The 23,246-nt window shown below is 37.9% G+C and overlaps 1 protein-coding gene and 1 long non-coding RNA gene across 11 annotated transcripts in view; both read right to left on the bottom strand.

Moving 5' to 3' along the window:
- Positions 1–23,246, bottom strand: part of STAU1 (staufen double-stranded RNA binding protein 1) — a 67,069-nt gene that overhangs the window by 22,284 nt on the left and 21,539 nt on the right. For 4 of the 10 annotated variants that reach the window (XM_059705356.1, XM_059705355.1, XM_059705357.1 and 1 more), the window contains exons 3-8: positions 22,886–23,174; positions 21,151–21,275; positions 17,776–17,932; positions 14,217–14,355; positions 13,113–13,278; positions 3,161–3,259 (exon numbers count right to left, since the gene is read on the bottom strand). In XM_059705356.1, coding sequence (XP_059561339.1) covers positions 3,161–3,259; positions 13,113–13,278; positions 14,217–14,355; positions 17,776–17,932; positions 21,151–21,275; positions 22,886–23,090 — 891 coding nt within the window. In that variant the 5' untranslated portion in view covers positions 23,091–23,174. Of the gene's footprint in view, positions 1–3,160; positions 3,260–13,112; positions 13,279–14,216; positions 14,356–17,775; positions 17,933–21,150; positions 21,276–22,885; positions 23,175–23,246 lie in introns of those variants that run through there. The other 6 variants (XM_059705360.1, XM_059705361.1, XM_059705353.1 and 3 more) reach the window with 5 other exon arrangements.
- On the bottom strand, positions 3,266–13,106 carry LOC132239274 (uncharacterized). Its single transcript, XR_009454016.1, has 3 exons — positions 8,060–13,106; positions 6,972–7,032; positions 3,266–4,666 (listed from the first exon to the last, which is right to left on the bottom strand). It is a non-coding gene; the product is annotated as an uncharacterized LOC132239274 (long non-coding RNA).

Raw genomic sequence — 23,246 nt, 5'->3', positions numbered from 1 at the left:
CAAGTCTTGCCCCAGAAGGGTGTCTCCAGCACAGAAGTTCTCCCACTGCAGACACAGCTGATTCTCACAGCCAACTAGCCTGGAGGTCAATTCCTTCCAGTGATAACTACAACAATCAAGGCTTAAATACAATAAGACTGTGCACAAAGACCACAAGGGGGTGCACCAAGAGTGTCCTCCTCAGGTAATTGGGGAGGCTGAACCACTTGGCCCTAGAGGACACTCAGCACAGAAAACCACTTTATCAACACAGGGAAGCATAAAAAATGCAGAGACAAAGAAAAAGGACACAAATGACAGAAATGGAGGAAAGCAAACTACTGGATATAGAGTTCAAAACCACACTTTTAAGGTTTTTCAATAATTTTCTAGAAACTGCCGATAAACTTAATGAGATCTACAAGAAATCTAATGAGACCCTCGAGGTTGTGATAAAGGACCAACTAGAAATTAACCATACACTGACTGAAATAAAGAATATTATACAGACACCCAACAGCAGACCAGAGGAGCACAAGAATCAAGTCAAAGAATTGAAATGTGAAGAAGCAAAAAACACCCAACCGGAAAAGCAAAATGAAAAAAGAATCCAAAAATACGAAGATAGTGTAAGGAGCCTCTGGGACAGCTTCAAGTGCACGAACATCCGAATTATAGGGGTGCCAGAAGAAGAGAGAGAGCAAGATATTGAAAACCTATTTGAAGAAATAATGACAGAAAACTTTGCCTACCTGGTGAAAGAAAATCGACTTACAAGTCCAGGAAGCGCAGAGAACCCCAAACAAAAGGAATCCAAAGAGGACCACACCAAGACACATCATCATTAAAATGCCAAGAGCAAAAGACAGAGAATCTTAAAAGCAGCAAGAGAAAGAAACTCAGTTACCTACAAGGGAATACCCATATGACTGTCAGCTGATTTCTCAACAGAAACTTTGCAGGCCAGAAGGGAGTGGCAAGAAATATTCAAAGTGATGAATGCCAAGAACCTACAACCAAGATTACTTTATTCAGCAAAGCTATCAATCAGAATTGAAGGTCAGATAAAGAGCTTCACAGATAAGAAAAAGCTAAAGGAGTTCATCACCACCAAACCAGTATTATATGAAATGCTGAAAGGTATCCTTTAAGAAGAGGAAGAAGAAGAAAAAGGTAAAGATACAAATTATGAACAACAAATACACATCTATCAACAAGTGAATCTGAAAATCAAGTGAATAATCTGATGAGCAGAATGAACTGGTGATTATAATAGAATCAGGGACATAGAAGGAGAGTGGACTGGCTATTCCTGGGGGGGAAAGGGGTGAGAGAGATGCGGGAAGAGACTGGACAAAAATCGTGCACCTATGGATGAGGACAATGGATGGGGAGTGAGGGAGGATGGGATGGGAACTGGGTGGAGGGGAGTTATGGGGGGAAAAAAGAGGAACAAATGTAATAATCTGAACAATAAATATTTAATTAATAAAATAAAATTTTTAAAAAGCCACATACAAGTTCCAGCTTGGAGGGCAAAGCCCTCCCAGCACAATTATAGCCAAAAGACTACGGTTGTAAGCTTGACCTTATAGTCTGACCCTGCAGTCCTAGATAGCTGAGGCATGCGGGCTGCGGGGGAGGAGGGCAGAGGGGGGTGATGGTGCAGCAAGTGCTGCCTAAATGAAACTTGATAGAGTTCAGAGAACAGCAACAACAGGAAAGAAGCAGATTTGAAATTCACAAGAACATTGTAAACATCTTGCCCTTGTTTTGCTTTGTGTGATCTGACTATAAAATAAACCTTTGGCTTACAGGCTGTGTCACTGTTCCTCATCCAGGCACAGTGATCCTACCTGGCCCCAACTGTATTCTCTTGTCTGTCTTCTTTAATGCTTCACCACCCCTCCTCAAGTTCACCCCTGGCCGTGCTGGACATGGTTCACAAAGCAATGGTTATAAAGATGCTTAAGGAACTTAGTGCAAATTGCAACAGCATGAAAAGGAAAATAGAGGCCATGAACAAGAACCAGACAGAAATGAAGAATTATATATCTTACATCAAGAACACACTAGAAGATATGAAAAGTAGACTGGGTGAAGCAGAGGATCTAATCAGTGATTTGGAAGACAAGGTAGAAAAATAAATACCCAATTAGAACAGCAAATTGAAAAAATAATTAAAAAGCAGGAAGGTAGGAGGGGTAAGAGATCAACCGAAGGACTTATATGCATGCATATAAGCATAACCAATGGACATATGACACTGGGGGGTAGGGGAGGCCAGGGGATTGTCAAGGGCGGGGGGGGGGGGGAGAAACATATGTAATACTCTTTGTAATACTTTAAGCAATAAAAAAATAAAATAAATAAATAAATAAAAAGCAGGAAGGTAGCTTATGGGAGCTCTGGGACAACATGAAAAGTAACAACATCTGAATTATAGACTATAAAGTCTCCAACAATTAAGTTATTAAATGGGTGAACTGGGGGTAGGGGAGCAGATGCTGAATAATGACAAAGCCTATGTCTTTTTAAAATTTACTCTAACAAGGCCTAGTAACTAGGCCCTAGTTGGTTTGGCACAGTGGATAGGGCATCGACCCAAGGACTGAAGAGTCCCAGGTTCGATTCCGTCACGGGCATGTACCTCAGTTGCAGGCTCGATTCCTGGCTCCAGTTGGAGCACGTGCGGGAGGCAACCAATCGATGATGTGTCTTTCTCATATTGATGTTTCTCTCTCTGTCTCTCCCCTCCCCTTCCACTCTCTAAAAATCAATGGAAAAGTATTCTTGGGTGAGGATTAATACAAACAACAATAAAAAATTACTCTGCCAAGATTGTTAGGGAACACTTAAGGTTCTTAACATTTGGGATAACAGATGCTTTTGAGTCTTATAAAAATAATTGACCCTCTCTAGAATATACATGTGAGCGTAAATGCAATGTTCCTCAGCCCATTTTAGGTTTATAGACCTACTGAGGCCATCCATGGACCTGCTGCCCCTAACAACTCCTAGAAAGAGAGAATACTGCACTTGGCTAAACATACAGTCTGAATCGTAAATTTGAAGTTCACATATATGTGATTATTCCAATGTTATTTAGGAAAAATATAATTCCAACTATGAATGCCAACAGAACTTATAATACAAAATCCTACATGTAAAATAAACTTACCTCAAAATTCACAGGCAAGTTCCGTTTAAGTGCAATCTCAAACACTTGACTTATTTCAGATTTATTGAGATTTTCTTCCTCTGATTCTCTTCCATTCACCTAAAAGAATAATAATTGTTTAGTAGTTAACTCTTATTAAAACCATCAACATCCCAGCTGTGATAAACCTTAAAAACACTGAACCTTGGCTTTATGGACTGAGCATCAAACCAGTGAGAACAAGGCCACACGCTACCATGTGTCAGTGAATTTAAAAGGTTAAAAAAAAGTGTTCTATCAAACTTGGGTCAGACTGCACCTCATAAATCCACCATAAACAATGTACATATAATGGACTTTTGGGTATGAAATCAGCCTAATCATGGCATAGTGAGATGCCCTGGCTGCTCAGGCAGAGTGACTTTAAAGCCCTCCTCAAGGACTGTCAAGTCACATTTTGGAAAAAGTCAAAACACAGGCAGACTTGTGTGGGACTTGGCAAGTTCAAATATAAGTCTCTCCACCTAATGTTTCTTATCTGGACATGAAGTCCTTGGAAACCACTTTTTCCCAAAAGGATGCAGTGGAACTATTATGAAACTGCCAAGCATCTCATACTTGCTGCTGCTGGTAAAAATAAAAAACTAATAAAGTCTCCTGAACAAAGGCTGAAACTCTATATCTGAAACCAGGTTCATTTACAGTCCTCCAGCCAGGGCTTGAGCCTAAAGAGTGACAGAGATCAATTCTGCGCACGCTGATAACATGATTCTATATTGCACTGCCATGATTAATAGAAAAAATTAGATAAGCTTGGTAACAACAAAGTGCCCCCAAACCATGGCAAGCAAGCTGTGTTTTTCCTTATATTATTGGGACTCTGTAGTCATACAATTGTAAAACCCCATTTCCAAGATCTGAACTATCTGACAGGAACCTGTGGCTGAAATTGTTGAGTGGGCAAGGTGTATGGGGCCATCCAGGATTTTCTTACATTTTATCAAGTACATCCTACACCTATACTGAATCATTATTTTAAGGTGTAATTAAAAGAAATAAAACTGAAAGTTTTAAAAAAATGCAATCAAGAATATAATCCTGTACAAATAAGTTTACCCCAGATACTATTTATACTTCCTTCTCTACCTTCTAATGTTCTTCCAATCTAGTTTCATGTCGCTCTCTGCCTGATCAAACTATTTGCATAGTATTAAGTTTATTAAGCTAAACACACTTTTATTCCTGTAATTTAAACCCTCAGGAGAAAGAAGGCCTGCCTTTTTATGAGTGAATCCTTAAAGCCGGAAATCTTCAAGCAAGGTACCTTAAAAGGCATAGGTTTCACAGACGCTTGGGTTGACATTTATTTGTTAAATTGGTTTTAAATTAAAAAGAAAAATAATCCTGTATTTTAAAGTTAGGTATGTTCAACAAATGGTGCTGGAAAAACTATTCACACGCAAAAAAATGAAGTTGGACCCTTACCTTACACCATATACAAAAATTAACTCAAGATGGATCAAAGACCTAAACATAAGAGCAAAAATTATAATAAAATTCTTAGAAGAAAACATTGGGGAAAGTTTCATGACACTGGGTTTGGCATGACTTCTTGGATGTAACACCAAAAGCATGGGTAACAAATAAATTGAATTTCATCAAAATTAAAAACTTTCGTGCATTAAAGGACACTATCAACAGAATAAAGACAACCTACAGAACGGGAGAAAATATATCTGATAAAAAACTGATATCCAGAAAAGAACTCCGACAAAACTCAACAACAACAACAACAAACAACCCAACTCAAAAATAGGAAAGGCTTTGAATAGACATGTCTCTAAAGAAGGTATGATGGCCAAAGAGCATGTGAAATAATGCTCAACATCACTAGGGAAATGCAAATCAAAACCAAAATGAGCTACCACTTTACTCCCATAAGAATGGCCACAGAAAATACCAAGTGTTGATACGGATGTGGAGAAATTGGAACCCTTGTATGTTGCTGGTGAGAATGTAAAATGGTGCAGCCTCTGTAGATAAGTTTGGTGGTTTCTCAAAAAGTTAAAACACAGATTTACAATATGATCCAGCAATTCCACTTCTAGATCTATACTCAAAAGAATTTAAGTAGGGACTCAAACAGATACCTATTAGCAACATTATTCACAATCACTACAAGGTGAAAACCCAAACGTCCATCAATAGATGAATGGATAAGCAAAATGTGGCATAGTCATACAATGCAATATTATTCAGCCTTAAAAAGGAGTTAAATCTTGAAACATGCTACACCATGGATGAAAACATTATGATACCTTGAAAACATTATGATAAATGAAATAAGCCAAACACAAAAGACAAATTTATCTATTTAGATGATGTATCTAGAATAGGCAAGTGCATAGAGACAGAATAATAATAAAGGTTATCAGGGAATGGGGACAAGACGGGGGAGTCACTGTTTAACACGTACAAAGTTTCTATGTGGAATGATGAAAAAGTTCTGTAAATGATTAGTGATGATAGTTGCACAACATTGAGAATATATTTAATGCCAAAGAATAGTACACTTAAAAAATGGTCAAAATGGCAACCTTTATGTTAATGTATATTTTATCTTAATGTTTTTAAAGCAGCAAAAAAGTATGTTTTACACCAAATATTAACACACAGAAGTCTGTCAGCACATTAACTTGTGCTAACAGGTTAACCCACTTTTGTGCACAAAAGAATTTTTGACAGCTATTTATTTGAAGAGTATCCAGAAAAAAATTTAAATAAATTAACTTTTTAAAAAAATGATAAACTCTCATGCTAAGTAACTGTATCAATGAGTATGTTCTCCTTATGTGCAACCAGAACAAAAGTTGGAAATAAACTAGGTGGTAAGGCTGATATAGACATCAACTGCCATGCTTGTGCCCAGTTTTCAATGTTTTTGTTCATTATTACCAGTCCAATTAGTTTTAACTTTTATTTTTAATTATGATCTATTTCAAACATACAGCAAAGTACAAACAATGTAACAGGCAACTGTGCTAGATTTAACAAATGTCAACATTAAGTACTATTGACATTAACTTTTTTTTATAAGGAACATAATGAAGCCCCTCTCATCCTCCTTTCCAAGGCAGAGTTAACCACTATTCTAAAATTAAGACTATCTTTCCCAGCCATGTGTGCTTTTTAAAATGGATGAAAACAATATATATAAAATTCTGTGGTGTAAAAAATCACATAAATTGTTTTAACTGATTGTCTTAATAAATATAAAATTCAAACTTCTAAGTTTCCACTAATGAAATGTTACTTTTCTTTTTTATATATTGAAGTTCCACATAGGTCTAATAGAAAACAGTAGTCTACTGCTTAATCTAAACTCTAAGCCAGTGGTTCTCAACCACAGTAATTATTAGAATCACTTTGGAGCTTTACAAAGACAGCTGTCGGAGCCCCCTCCAAACAAATCAATTCAAATTTTTGTAGGTAGGGCTTGAATATCCATTTTATTTACAGTATTTGTTTGTTTGTTTTTAAAGTCCCCAGATGACTTTATTAGCAACCAGAGTTGAGATTCACTGCTCTAAGCCATTGCTTCCAAGGGAATTTCAATAAGGACAAAGCAGCCAGTAAAATAAAAATGCAAAAGAGGAAACAAAGATATACATTTATTTGGAAGTGAGATTATGTTGCTCTTTTACATAAATAATTTTGATTGTATCTAAATTGCACAAAATGTTGCAATGGGGAAGCAGCAAATGACTCAAAACAAATCCACAAATACGATTCCCAGTAAGATGGGGAAAGTGTAGTAGGCCCTTAGTCTTACCTTCATGAAGTGGGAATTACTGTTAACATCAATCCCATAGTGTATGGTTCAGCAATAAAATCTAGGCAACATTAAGAAAAGAAAAAAACACTCTGAACCATGCTTAACCCTCATTATGCCAGGAAAAAATAGTTATCACCATTTACCATCTGGCTCCAAAAGACCCTTTTTATTTTTCTATATTTCAAGTCATTTTACAAATAATACAGAATAAAGGATAACAAAAATCATTTCAAAAATAATTCAAAATAGCAAACCCAAGTTTTTATCCCAGGTTTGTAGTTTGGAAGGCATATGTACTTGAAATGAGCAAGGTCCTTTTATACAACCAACTGCTCATCGGCTGGCAAACCTGAATCTAGAGCAAAGCCCACTTGTAATGATGCCAGATTTTAAATCCATCTCCAATAGGTTCTAGCTTATCACAACTCTGATTCTTCTTGTACTGGTACTGTCAAAACACACTCTTGAAACCAACTCATAACTTCGTTGATGGGAGAACAGCCATCTTCTTTGTTCCATAACTTAAAAAAAATGGTTTCATTTTTAGATTTATAAACCCCAAAGAAGGATCAATCTAATGGTTGGGGTTTTTTTTTTTCATTATTATCATCATCTATTTCCTTCCAATCATCTTTGTATGTACTCTCCTCTTATATCTGTTCACTTATTTTGTGGACAATAAGTGTTAAGAAATTCTGGTGCCCAAATATCATAAAGGATCAAAGGATGTTGTCATACATACTTAAAAAAAAAATCAAAGCTGGATGGTCCAGGTTTATGTCAGAAAATATTGAAGTTCTTCTTGCTGAATGACTAAAAGAGAATACACATTTCCTTTTCATACACCATAGGAATGTATTATTCACTCGCCGATTCTTGAGTACGGGAAAACTTATCTAAGGTATCTTCTGAAGAGTCACAATTCGAGATTTTACTTAAACAATCTCACCATCGCAATTAGAGTCTAGAATGCTGCTGTCTCTTTGCATTTATTTTCTGATTTGTCTAATGATAATTTGTCTTCCTCTGTCAATTTTCTTCTCTTTGCCAGTAAGGATGGAAAAAGAAAAATTCTGAATTCTCACCTGGGTTCAATGAATGCTAAAAGTAGAGTAAAAAGATGGCATCTCTAGTCTTCTTTTGTATCTTCTTAAAAGACAATGCAATACATTAGGCAATGCAATAAGAACATTAAAGGATGATGTAATAATGACAATTACTTTACTACTGTATCATCTACCTAGAGGTTTCATTATTCGTCCATTTTCTTATTATTTTAGTCTTGCTTATCATATTTGGGAATATATGATGAATAGTACTGAAATGATATGTAGGATGACAAACAGCAAAAATGTTTAAAAACTAGAAGAATTAAAATTTCATACTGTATAGATTCATAAAAAGGTCCATGGACCTACATAATCACTGTAAGATAGAATAAATTTTATTCTATTTTAAAAATAAGTATATTTTCTCTTTTCTTTGTAAGACATCTAAAAAAGAAATAAAGGTCATGCAGTGTAAATCCTTACAGAGCTTGGAAATAAAGCTCAAAAATAAAAACTGAGTTCAGTGGACCCTGATCATATAATGAGGATTAAAGTCTCCAGTTTTAGTTTTAGTTCTACCTAAATATATCCCTGGTCCAAGTGAAGAGAAGGACTCAAGACCAGGAAGAAACTTCAGCACAATTTCTTAAAAGTTTGTCGTCTACCACTACCAAGAAAAAACTTTAAAGTTTGATATAACAGTCAGGATAGAAACTGCGCTCACACACACATGGCTTTTTTGTTTACCTAAACACAATCAGTATCACACTAAATGCATAACAGCAGTTCTGGTAACAGCAGTTCTGGATCTTGAGTCCCTCCATTCAATAAATTATGAGCCGCCTTTCATACCTATGTATACAGATTTACCACACTCTGGTTCTCCCTTTGATAAATGTATACATATAGCCATTTCCTTACTAATGGAAATGGCTAGCTCCCGTTTTTCCCTATTACTGATACTGTAGCTATGACCATTTTACTCCTAACAGCTCAGACACTTAAGTCATCCTTTATTAGCACAAGCCTTAGATTTAAAATAAAGTAAAAGTGCTTTCCCAATTTTTGCATGATGGGCTACTACTCCCTTGGCTGGGAAGGTACGTCCTGCCCTGCTCTTTAGCTCATCCTTAGTCTCAGCTTTAATGACTTCCTCAGAGAGAACGTCTCTGAATACTCCACCATTACTCCACTCTAACCAAGGCATTTTATGCTTTCAATGCATGATGCTTTTCCATTCTAGCACTCACTGCACTTTTGATACTAATGTTAAGGTCTGTCAACTCCATTCAACTAAGTTCCACAGGGGGAGGGTCCCAGCACAAAGCCTGTTACCAAGGGACCAGACTATCCCTGCCTTGTAGAGATAGTGGCTATGTTCTAGAGAAGATGAACTGATTCACCACACAATCACATTTTCCAAAACTTTCAACAGCACAAAGGACAATTTGTTTAAAATGACAACTTCCAATGCTGGTAGGTTGTGGGCAAACAGGCTGCTCACGCCCTGTTGGGAGAGGACTAAAATGGTACCATGTTTCTGGTGGGGATCCTAGCCACATACATGACCTTGAAATTCCACTTCTAGGACTGTGGCTCACAAAAATAGCCACAGACATACACAAAGATTTAACTACAACAATGTTCTAATCTAGACAATGTATTTTGTAACAGGAAAAACTGCAAACAACCTAAATAACCACGCCTCCGTTGAAAAAAAAAACAGGTATGTGCACACAATGGAACTATTAAAAGGTGCTTAGAGACTTCACTGGTTTTGTTCAGTGGTTAGAACACTGGCCCACGTACCAAAGGGTTGCAGGTTTGATTCCTGGTCTAGGACACAGTTAAAGGCACATACCTGGATTGCAGTTTTGCTTCCCCACTCCTGGTTGGGGCAAGTGCAAGAGGCAACCAGTTGATGTGTGTGTGTGTGTGTGTGTGTGTGTGTGTGTGTCTCTCTCTCTCTCTCTCTGTTCTCTCCCTCCCCATCTGAAAAGCAATGGAAAAAATGTCCTCAAGTGAGGACTTAAAAATAAAGAGGATTTTTTTTAAAAGGTGCTTGGATACACGTTGAATCTGAGTCCTCCATGGAATTAAATGGCATGATATTCATGATAAACACATCAGGGAAAAAGGTGGTTACTGTACAATATCATTCCTTTATTAAATTTAAATATGCTTTATTGATTTCAGAGAGAGGGAGAGATAGAAACATCAATGAGAGAGAGAATCATCGATCAGCTGCCTCTTGCACGCCCCCTCCCACAACCTGGGCATGTGCCCTGACTGGGAATTGAACTGTGACCTCCTGGCTCATGGGCTCAATCTCTGTGCAACATTGGCCAGCACATCATCCCATTTTTTGTAAAATTGATAGGTGCATGTATTTACTTGTATATGCACTGACATCACCAATATGTTTATGATTTTCTACAAGTGGTAAATTTATAAATCATTTTTCTTTTTTTGAATTAAAGAATTTGTATAGTTCACATGCATTACTTGTAAAAAAAAATAAAAATCAAGTTTTCTTTTGAAAATATCTCTCTTTACCCCCTTCTACACATCTACCAAGAGGCCTGGTAAATCAGGGTCAGCTTGTTTAGGTGGTAGGCCAAGTGTTTTATTTACCACTTCAAAGAAAAAGTTTTATCCTTTTTAATTCTCATTTCCGAAGCACTGGTTAAAGCCAGTCTCTGAGCCATTTCTGAAGGTCACTGTCTCTACCTCAGCTATACAGAACTAGAGAAGGGGAAAAGAGGAGGAAACCAAGGGCACAAGTAGATTTGAACCTTACTGTTGGCAAAGCTCCTCATAGACATGAGATGAGCCCAAAAGAGCATGTCTACTACAACTCTGCCCACAGGCCTGAGCCAAGCACCACTGCTCTAGTAACTGATGGGTAGGCACTTTCCCTTTCTGACAATAAACTGAGTACTTCCAAGGGGGGGAAATGGCCTGGAAAACACTAATACTTAGGACTTGCGGTTCCTGAACCCTGACCATACTTTACAATGACTCCAAGAGCACATTAAAAAAAAAAGCATAAGACAGACTTCTGGGTCTCACCCTAGACCTACTGTATTAGAATCATGTAGGTTGGGCCAAGGGATTTATAAAAAACAAAACAAAACAAAAACTCAAAATGATTCTGAAGCAGACAACCCACATACCAGTATTCAGTGATCTTTTAACAACTGCTGGCTAGAAGGAACCAAGAAATACCTGTTCCATCTGACTCCAATTAGATTAGTATCAAAGTCAAGTCAAAAACGAAAGGTCTCCAACATGACTCAAGTTACACTAGCTTTGGTGTTTTACCAAATCTCATCACTGGGAAGCTCATCCTTTTAACTTCACCAAATCCCCCTCTTCTAAGTTACAGTCCATTCTCTTTTATATGGTCACATTGGACCCTGGAAACAGATCATCTCTGTTAAAATGTGTGATTACATTGGAAGATGAAAATAAGCTGTAACAAAACAAAAAGAACTCCTCCTACCCCTGTGTGGCCAGCCCTGAAGCCACAGAGCACCATCCTGAGCTGGGGCATCCTGGGGGGCAACTGAACACAATGAAGCACAGCAAGGTCATACCTATCATCACATTTAGACCAATGTTCTACACAAGATCCTTTTCTCTGTGAACCTGTTTCTTGAACAGGAAAAATCTAATGCTTCCCAAGGATATTTTCAGGTGGTATTTCGGGCTGTGATTCAAAAAAATCATGAAATCTCCATGTTTTCTACCCAGTGAGTTTCTTCTGGACCTAGGAAGTAAGACTATGCCTTACCAGAGATATTTACTAAGATTCTGACCCCTGAGAGTGGCATGGAGTTGCTGATTTCCTAAGTCCCATATTCCTATTTAGTCACAGAGTTAAAATACTTTTCCCATTCTGTTAGTTTTAAAAAAGGGCCCAAATTCTTTGATACTACTCTCATCCAAAAGTAGGGTTCTCAACACTGTGAAATGTACTAAAAGCCACTGAACTGTAGGCTTGAAATTATTTAAATTGTGAATTTATACTATGTGAACTTTACCTGAATTTTTTAAAAAGTACAATTCTCGCCTCGCCAGTGTGAGCGTAAACCTATGAACCAGGAAGTCATGATTCATAACACATGCCCAGGTTGCGGGCTCGATCCCCCATGGGGGACATGCAGGTGGAAGCCAGATAAATAATTTTCTTTCTTCATTGATGTTTCTAGCTCTCTCTCCCTCTCCCTTCCTCTCTGAAATCAATAAAAATATATTTTTTAAAAATTAAAAAAAAAGTTTTAAGTACGATTCTCCATCTCCTCCTCTGGAATCTAGACTCTGTGCCTGCTTGACCTGTAGAATAGGGCAGAAATGCTAAAGAAACTGAGAATTGTTTCTATTCTGTCTTCTACGATATTCACTCCTGGAACTCAGACACCGTACCGTGAGGATGTGTAAGCAGTTAATTAAGAGAGGACCTGAAGTATCCGAACCCGAGCCCTCACTTAGCTCCTAGACAGCAGCTAGCAATAACATACTAGCCATGTGAGGGATTCTCCAGCCCCTACAGATCTGCCTCAGCCAAAGTTATGTGGAACAAACTCTCCCTGCCAAACTCCACCTAACCTGCAGATTCATGAGCAAAATAAATTCCCGTAGGTGTTTAAGCCACTAAGTTTTAAGATAGTTTGTTATGCAGCAATAGAGAACTGATTCTTGAATATAATAAGGAGTGGCTAGTCAAAAATGGCTCCAGAAAATTCTCTAACCTGGTACCGTAAATCACAGTAGATTCTGACAAGCATAATCTTTATCACCAAAGAATTCATTCATGCATGTTCTTCACAACTTAAGTGACTCACATTCTTTCTAACATGTTCACTCAAAACTATGCATTTGACTTCCTTGCTAAGAAATCTCTTTAAAGAGAGAGAAAAGGCAAGAAAGCTACCAGGGCACAAAATCTCTTAAACTATCAAGCAACAAAAAATATGGACAGCTCTCAATGCATCTTCTTAGAAAAAGCAACTTGAGGTGATTTTTTCATACCACCCTCTTGCTCAGCCCAAAGCATCAAGGAGCTTCAACTCTGCTCTCTCCTTACCTCCAGCCTCTCAGGCGGGGGCTCATTCTGCAGGATCCTCAAAGCTTTTGCAGCAGCATCGTGTTTTGCAGCTTGTCTTGTCTTTCCTTTCCCATTAAATTGCTGTCCTCCCACAGAGAGTTCAACTTGATAAAGTAAGGGTGGTACTGGAAATGGGTAAAAGTACCTAAAAATAAAAGGGGGTGAGCAAAATCAGTCTCAGATTGATAAGTCCCCCATACATTCTCTGGAAAATTGCAGGTACTTCCTTCATTATGGGTCTTAATTGCATTAGTGTTTGCTTGCCAATGAGGACTCCTCATCATATATGCAGGGCAAATTTATTCAGGATTAAAACTGTCACACAGTATTTACAAACTCTATAGTGAATTAAGCTTTGCTGAATCAGAAAATTTAACTTGCTCCACTTTCTCATATCTGAGAGTCATACTTGCATGTCTCCACAAAAGGCTGGGAATTTTTAAACAGAAGTCTTTTCAAAAGGACCCTCATTTCTGGAAATCCCAAAAGCCTGTAGCCTGGGAGAGGCTGGATTACAGAGTTTGTATTTTTAAAATGGTTTTGGACACCCCTACCCCCACCCCCCGCCCTGCCAAGCAGGGCAGGGAAATGAAGACTTGCAATTTTAATCATCTCTCTATCCACCAATGTCTTATGACTGAGAGCAGAAGCTTTTTAGCACATGGCATTTTCAGTTTGAATGAGTATTGTACTATACCTGCATGCCAAGGCTATTTAAAAAGCACAGAAGTTCAAATGTCAAAAAGTACCCACTAAATAATATTCAGGTAATCACTGAATGCTGAGATTCCCAGTATTGAGGGAATCATGATAAAATGTGACTCAGTTACACAAAGCAGTTACAAGGGTGATCTTTAACCAAACTGCTTGGGGCACACAGTGAGGAACATGCTCAGGCCCTTTCCAATGACAGAAGACAAAAGAGCATCAAGATGCATTCCAAAGATACCAACACAATGAAGACCAACTTCAACATCCAGCAGGCCAAAGATGACCAAACTATCATGTGCCCCATAATGTATAGATTTCATTCTGTGTGAAAGATCAGATAAATTTTCACCTATATTTAAAACACACACATACCTTGGGGGATAAGCACCTCCTCTCATGTTGTAGTTATAGGTGGACTGCATCCGAGAATAAGGGTCAACAGGCTTATACATTGGTTTTTTTCCAAGTTTCATGCACAGTGCATTTAGCTCTACAGTAGGGGTTATGCTGTCTGCAACACAGAATTAACACAGGAACTTTTTCTTTTTTCTGACATGAGAATGATAGTCACTAAAATAAAAAAGAATAGCATGCTTTCTATTAATTGAATTCATGATACAGTTCATGAGAGAGTCTAAGTACTTCACTGGTAGGCATCAGGTCAGGAAATCCAATAATCTGCTGTGATCTCTAGATATTAATACACAGTTAAAGGCACAAAATGTACTTTAAGGCAGTGGTCACCAACCTTTCATACCTCGCGGACCACCAGTGGTCCACAGCCACCAATTGTCCATGGACCACCAGTTGGTGAGTGCTACTCTAAGAGCTATTAGAGGGAGCAACAATTTAACACAACATGTTATCAGTGAAAGCCACATATTCCAGTTGTCACAAATATAACTTCCATGATTAAAAAATCTCAGATGAGTCCAGCCGGTATGGATCAGCGGTTGAGCATCGACACATGAACCAGGAAGCATGGTTCGATTCCCAGTCAGGGAACATGCCTGGGTTGCGGGATTGATCCCCAGTAGGGGGCGTGTAGGAGGAAGCCGATTAATGATTCTCTCTCATCACTGATGTTTCTATCCCTCTCTCCCTTCCTCTCTCTGAAATCAATAAAAATGTATTTTAGAAAATCCCAGGTAAGCCCTAGCCGGGTGGCTCAGTTGCTTGAAGCATCATTCTGTACACCATTAAAGGTTACGGGTTCAATTCCCAGTTGGGGCACATACAGGAGGCAACCAATTGATGTTTCTCCCTCACATTAATGTTTATGTTTCTCTCTCTCTCTCTCTCTCTCTCTCTCTCTCTCTCTCTCTCTCTTTCAATAAAGCCTGACTGGCATGGCTCAGTGGTTGAGCGTCAACCTATGAACCAGTAGGTCAGTAGGTCACAGTTCAATTCCCAGGGGTTGCAGGCTCAATCCCCAGTGGGGGGCTTGCCGGAGGCAGCCAATTATGATTCTCTCTCACCATTGATGTTTCTCGCTTTCCCTCTCCCTTCCTCTCTGAAATCAATTTAAAAACCATATTTAAAAAATAATAAATAAAATCAATAAAAATATATCCCTAAGCCCTGGCCAGTGTTCTCAGTGGTTAGAGCATAGGTCCGCGCACTGAAGGGTCTTGGTTCAATTCCTGGTCAAAGGTACATACCTGGGCCGAAACCGGTTTGGCTCAGTGGATAGAGCGTCGGCCTGCAGACTGAAAGGTCCCGGGTTCGATTCCGGTCAAGGGCATGTACCTGGGTGGCGTACACATCCCCAGTGGGAGATGTGCAGGAGGCAGCTGATCCATGTTTCTCTCTCATCGATGTTTCTAACTCTCTATTTCTCTCCCTTCCTCTCTGTAAAAAAATGTGCAGGAGGCAGCTGATCGATGTTTCTCTCTCATCGATGTTTCTAACTCTCTATTTCTCTCCCTTCCTCTCTGTAAAAAATCAATAAAATATATTTTTTAAAAAAAAGGTACATACCTGGGTTGCAGGTTTGCTCCATGCCACAGGTGGTTGGGGAGCCTGTGGGAGGCAACCAGTCAAATCTCTATCATCAATTTCTCTCTCTCTTGGCTCCCCTCACCCCCCGCCCCCAACTTCCTCCCTTCCACTCTCTCTGAAAAGCAATGGAAAAAATATCCTCTGGTGAAGATTAACAAAAACAAAACATATCCTCAGGTGAGGGGAAAAAAATCTTAGGTGACTGCCCAAATCATTGTTATTGTTTGGGAACACTTAACCAATATAACTTTTATTTTTTTAAATATATTTTTATTAATTTCAGAGAGGAAGGGAGAGGGAGAGAGAGATAGAAATATCAATGGTGAAAGAGAATCATTGATCGGCTGCCTCCTGCATGCCCCACACTAGAGATCAAGCCCACAACCTGGGGATGTGCCCTAACAGGTAATTGAACGGAGACCTCCTGGTTCGTAAGTAGATGCTCAACCACTAAGTCAGGCCGGCCAGGCATGATATAACTTTGGTTGTACTGATTTACTGGATTATTGGCTTACACTTAGAAGTATGTTTGTACACACTATTTTATAGAACAATGCATTTATTAAGTACTAACTGGATCAAAGGACTGTGCTAATAAGCTTGAAGGACACATTCTTGTCCCAGAGGAACTCAAAGAAAACAAAATACACTCAAAGAACTACAACACAATGTGTAATAAAGGCAGGTACAGAAACACTGAGAAGACAAGTAAATTCTATCTGGTGAAGTTAGATGAGAACCACAAAATATTCAGATATTTCCATTCTCACTATAATGGGATTGGGGGAATCAATCATGTGGTAATACTAGTTAGGAAAATGAGTTGTTTTCACATACAACAGGAGCAAATATATCTTGGGTTACCTCAGGATTATCAACTTTAGAAAATACACACTATTCATTTTCCAATTTTTTTCTAAGTTCATCCAATTCATAACTCTTCAAAAACAACAACAACACAACTTGGAAACATTAGTGTCAGTGCACAATCACATTTAAAAACACTTTCATATCAAACACAGAACAACACTAGCAATGGCAAAGTTCGATATAAATGCACACAAAAAGCCACTTTAAAATGCTTCTTTTGGGTATTATATTGAGGAAAACAAAAATGTCTTGATTCAATACTGTAACTGGTCTGACTAAATTTAGTGCATGAATCAAATTTGTAAGAATATTTCTGGATTTGCAAAATCAGAGGGTCACATGAATAACCAACCCATTTCTACCTAACATCAGAATTATATTTATTTAATTCATATAGTTGCATATTAAATATAACTTGAATCATTTTAAGATCAACTCTGACCCATCACATTTATCTGCAGAAGAGAATGAATTTAAAGACACAATACCACAAAGAAATCAAAAGCAATGAGAAAGGTGGACTAAAGTCTTCCAGGATCATTCCTGCATACAAAAGGCCTGGGATAACTTCATGTACTTCAAGGGTAACTGCTAAAATAGCCATTCCTCCCAAAGAGATATTATCTACTGATTTGTACTTATTTTCTCATTCTTTTTAAAGATCAGGAGACATATAACTGACAATCAGGGTTTCTGATCAACATGTTATAATCACTATCAGCACACTGAATTGAAGTGATTCTAACTAAAACCTACATTCGTGGCAATCTGTACACTTATGGGGGGGGGGTAATGTATTTTCACTTAGCTTTTCTGAAATTTTAGTCATTGTTTGGTGACACCCCCACCTCCCATGAATGCTTCTCCAGACCATCAGGAATGGAGGGACCACAGACTGGGAACCACTGCTATAGCTTTGGGATAAGCATTTGCCACTGGTAGTGCAGAATCTGTGCTTTCAAAAATCAACAAGTTAGTTAAGAAATAATTCATATACATACTAAATGGGTACCTCTAGACATACTTTTGAAAGGAACCTGTCTTGGCCCATGCATAATACCTGGATTCCTTCCTTCGCTACGAAAAGGGCGGACTATGGGTTTAGGAAATTTTGTTCCTTCCAAAGCTTTGGCAGCAGCTGTGTGTTGGGCTTTTTTAATACTAGTTCCTTCAGCTTCCCAGCGCTGATCTCCAAGTGTTAGCTGTACTGTAAACACCTACAAATGAAAATTGTGAGCTCTCAATTCATGAAACCTGCTGTTAGTTATAATGTCATTTGGACCTTGAACATATTTTATGTCATGGTTTAAAAGGCCTGGTCATTATATTGGTAATTTATCTTATCACCACCTTTTTTGGTTTTTATAAACACAAAAAGATACATATATGTGTGTGTGTGTATATATATATATATACATATATATATGTGTGTGTGTGTGTGTGTCTGTGTGTATATATATACATATATATATACACACTCAAAATTTCTCTATTTATATATATAAAATAGCACTCCATGAAAAAACTATGCTTTAAAAGATGGGGGTACATATAGACATTGTAAAATGTTTTCTTATATATTAGACACATTATTTGGAAGTATTCCAAATAGATACTGTCTTCCAATTACTTCTCATGGAAGAAATTTAGCAAACTTGATTTAGATACATAACAGCAACTCATATAAATTAAGGTATTTGTTTTGATGTTGTATTGTGTTTGTGGACTCTTGCCTGAAAGCACAACCCCAGTAGGACAAAACTTGAATAAATGTGGAAATGTCAGCCAGGTTCTAAAATGCTGCCTTTCACTTTCCTAAGATTGCACTATTCAGACGCTGCCTCCACTTTCAGAAGAAAAATCAGATTCACAGCAAGCAGAGCTAAAAAATGTTTCAGAATTCAATTTTAAGGAGGCATCCAAAACAGCTAATTTCGTTCTCAACAAATGGCCTCTTTTTTAAGTATAAAGGTAACTCCACTCCACTCTTAAAATTAGGTTAGGTTAATGCTCTCAGTATTGAGTTAATACTGTCAGAAATGATAACCCATCAGAGCATTGTGATTCATTAATTTTGGTGTCCAACTGAAGAATAACCTAAGAAGCTTGGTAAAATACACACCCTGAGAGATTTCCAATTAATAACATGAGGGACAACTGAACATGTCTAATTTTAATAAGTTCCAAAGTGATTTTGATGCACTCCAAAGTGAGACTCACTACTTTGGAGCTTTATTCTCCTGATTTTATCACTGAATATAACTTTATTTTATTTAAAATAATTTATATGAGAAATTTTGACTTTAGTATGTCTAAGTCATTTCCGTTTGGTATATAAAGGAAGGGGACGACTTGCCTTCATAGCCGATTTTTCTTATAGGCCTTAACTTTAGGATTCCCTCCGTGCACAGCTTCCACTGAAGGGGAAAAATGAAAGACTCCTTCATCCCCCTTGAAACATGGGGCTTCCTGTATTTATGCTGCAGTTCAAAAGGTTAGTTATTTAAGCACCAACAGCATGAACACAAACCCCTGGCTGGCCTGTGAAGTCTGAGCAGAAGCCTGCAATGCTGCGCAAGCCCTGGGTCATGATTGTGATTCTTTCATGGAAAGACACTGAAGGGGAAATGCTAAAAAACAAAATTAAGAGTTAATTCCATTAACAGTCTTGCCTTTCTCCAGAACCTTACTCATCCAGTGCTGTTGTCACTCTGTTGCCTTCTGTGTGGAGGGGTGGTAGCAAGTCAGAATCTTAGCTTTTATGAAATTAAGTATACACCAGACCTCTGACTTTCTAAATAGTCTAACAGTCAACTAGGAGGGAATAACTTTTCCTCTTTGAACGAGTTGTAAGTTTTTAAAAAATGCAGTTATAGCCCTAACCAGTTTGGCTCAGTGGATAGAGCGTCAGCCTACGGACTGAAAGGTCCCAGGTTCAATTCCGGTCAAGGGCATGTACCTTGGTTGCGGGCACATCCCCAGTGGGGGGTGTGCAGGAGGCAGCTGATCGATGTTTCTAACTCTCTATCCCTCTCCCTTCCTCTCTCTGTGAAAAATCAATAAAATATATTTTTTAAAAAATGCAGTTATAGATTGACCACACAACCAAATTACTTAGAGTATTAAAGTTCAAGTAAGAAAGTACATATTTTAAAAATATCAAAATAGTTAATAAAGGGAATCCCAAAGTTAAGGTCTGGAAAAATAATCCTGTATAAGAAACAGAACAGTTATAGAAAATGACTAATTGCCTGCTGAAAGTAAAGTAACTTTTCAAAATATGCGTTAGAATAATGTTAAAACTAGCTTCATGTGAGTGGAAAATCTGTTTTTCTTAAATACATAATTATTTAATAATAATAGCTACCATTTCTCAAGCATTTACTAAGTGCCAGGCATTGTGCTTCATACTTTATCGTATTCTCTCATTTAGTTTTTACAATAGACCTATTTGGTAGGTGTTATTATTCCCATTTTACAGATGAGGAAACGGAGGTTCAAAAAAAGCAGTATCTTGCTTAATGTCACAAAACTAATAAGAAGCTAGGATTCAAACCCAATTCTATCTAACGCCAAAGGCCATTTACCTAACCTATGCTATGGTTCCTAATTATGATAGTGGTTGGTGTTACTTTTAGTCAAATGAAAAGAGAAACTTGTTATTATTTAAGGCTTCAGGTTTGCATGTCAACAAAAATGAGACATATAGAGGCAATTCATTAAAACTAGTATCAGAAACAGAAGGCTAAATTCCTTATCTCTCATACTGTAACTTCTCATACTATATCCTCTCATACTACACTGGCAACAGATAAAGCTAGATATGCAAACATTTAAGTTCCAAGATCTGCATTAGCAAGAATATTAAACAAGCTTAAAAAACTGAATTCCTGAACAAATAGTAAACATTTACATTATAGTCATTATTCATTCTCTAAGATAAGGGGAATGACAAGGATAACTGACACCAGAGACAATTCGAAAATACTTTGAGACCGATTCCTACCTCTCATCTTCAAACTTTTTACTTGATGGCTAATAAGTGGCGAAACTGATTTTCAGCTCACCCCTCTCCCTGCCCAGTCTAAGGTATGCTTGTAAACGAGCAGGAAAGAAGCCAGAGGTAGGCTGTAGCCAGGAGGGCGAGAGCCTGGAAAACTCACAGGAAATCATTTGCAGGTGGTTGAGAATATACTAATTGGAGCTTTAAAAGCAAAATGTCCTAAACAGAAATATATCTTTTATTTGACCCATTCTACAAGGATGAAAAAAGAAGCAACTTGCCAAAATCTGTATCTTTTCAATCTCTTTAAGACAACCACAGCAGTTTGAAAATACGTATTTTGAATCACAGCACCACTCGCAACAGTATAAAAAAAGAGAGAAAACATTCCTGATGGGTTATAAATGCACAAGCAGCATGAACAATATTTACCTTACAGTGAGCTGGACCTTGCTCACGCAAAAGCTTATACTCAGGCTGAATCTTGTTGAAACGGGCTAACTCATTCACAAGACACATTGGGGTTTTCTCTTTGGGGTGTGCCATGCTAGAAGGAACTGAAAAATAACGTAAGAGCATTGAAGTCAAGTATATAGACTGCTGCTCTCCTATGGATATGAAAAAGAGGGAAAACAAACTGAAGGTCTAAGGATTTAGAGTGGCAGTAATGCAAAACTGCAAACCACAATGGGGGCACATGTCTGAAGACAGCTGGAAACTTTTCTGAACCAGTTGAGGCCAGCTCACCTGGGAGAGGGTGTCTTCAAAAGAAAGAGAATAAGAAGTCAGGGGAATAACTAAACCATGGCAGGCAAGCAAGATCTGAAATCAGATGAAGCACAGCTATTATAACTAACCAAGAGAGTAACAAGGAGGTCTTTTGAGCAGACATACACTGGTTACGGCAACAGCTGTCAGCTGTATTCTAGTCGTTATTTCACAACACGCAACATGCCAACACCATTTCTCAAACAATAACTGTCATTTTCCACACACTTAACTTCTCATTCCAGGGTGTCCCCTAATCTGATCTCCAGAGGCTGTCATCCTCAGATCTTAGCTAATTTTGAAAATTATATTAAGTTAAATAAAATGGCCTCAGTGGGCAGGAGCTTTACAAAGTCAATAGAATGCAGATATAAGACACATTAGAAGAAAAAGCAATAAATCACAGCGAACTGAAATAGTTGATGCCATTGCCTTTTAAGCCGGACTCAAATGGCAAATGTGGGTAAAAATGAATCTCTAGGACAAGTCAAGAATGCTATCTGGTGAGCCAGTCCAACGAAGTCTAGAGCCATGCAGCTCAGAGTAGCACAAGCTAACACTCTAAGAATAGATTTACAAAGTAAAGGAAATAAAATAATGAAATGCAAAGGAAATTATCAGGTGTAAGGGGTAGAAAGGCACTTGTTACAAGGTGACTCTGGCATGGAGACACCATGCTCACACTCCACTTACTTGGTTTTGCCACTTTAGGGAGTGAGAGAGAGAATATTGTTTTTAGTTTTTTGGTTTTTTTATTCAGGTGTTTCTTTTCTAATCAATGAGCACATTTTTAGTTTCCTAATAATCAAATTTCAGTGCCTCTAAACTTATTTTCTTTTTATAAATCTCTGCTTCTTCGCTTAATCTCTAATTGGTCCTCACTAGGATTTCTAAACTACCTCTGGAATCTCAACTTAAACTTATTAAAAATAAAAATTAACAAATGCCAATGCACTCTTCTGCTTGCCAGTAAAGATGACTGCCCCCTTGCTTGGGATAAATTCTTAGAGACATACAAAAAGGGGCTTACAAGAGTTCTTTGTCAGTTCTGGGAAATAATTTTAAAAGCAGAATTTTCCCATACAACAATGACTATCCAAAGTGGAATTTACTGTTCAATTCTCTCTGCCAGCCACCACTTTACAACAGACTAGACATTATAGTTTAGTTTTCAATTCTCTTTTTTTACACTTTGAAATAGTCTGTCAACCAAGGCCTCCATTCAACCCAATGCACAACCAAGTGTTTTATATCTTAGATAAAAAAGCTTGGGCAGTAATATTTTCTTCTTCTTAAAGGTAAATATGAGAGCTCCCTAGCTCTGCAATCTACTCAGATCAAAAAACAGGCTGAGAACACATTTGAAACGGAAGACACTTGGATTCATACGCTTGCTTACCTGCAGCTGCAATGGTGGGTGTAATAGATGCAGAGGGTAAAGCAGAGTTTTGAATAGGTCTACCTGCATTTTCAGAGGGCAGAGAGCTAGTAGAAGAAGGAATACTCATCAAAGGCTGTGAGAGAAGAGACTGGTTCTTGTTCAGTATTTGGCTCCCTGAGAGAGCAGCAGATGGGTTCTGAACTTGCACTTGAACTTGAGACATGGTCACTTTCAACAAAAGTGAACAACTGCAGGTAAACAGCTTTCAGTGCAGGTTAATTCAGTGCTATGAAGTCTAAAGTTCTACCTAAAAGTTGTAAGGGAAAGAAAATAAAAAGGTAAATTATAGAGGAGAAATGTAATTGCCAATGTTCAGTCA

This window comes from Myotis daubentonii, chromosome 8 (genome assembly GCF_963259705.1).
Source record: "Myotis daubentonii chromosome 8, mMyoDau2.1, whole genome shotgun sequence".
NCBI lineage: Eukaryota > Metazoa > Chordata > Mammalia > Chiroptera > Vespertilionidae > Myotis > Myotis daubentonii.
The sequence above is the reverse complement of the archived record's forward strand: the minus strand, read 5'-3'. Positions and strand labels throughout refer to the sequence as shown.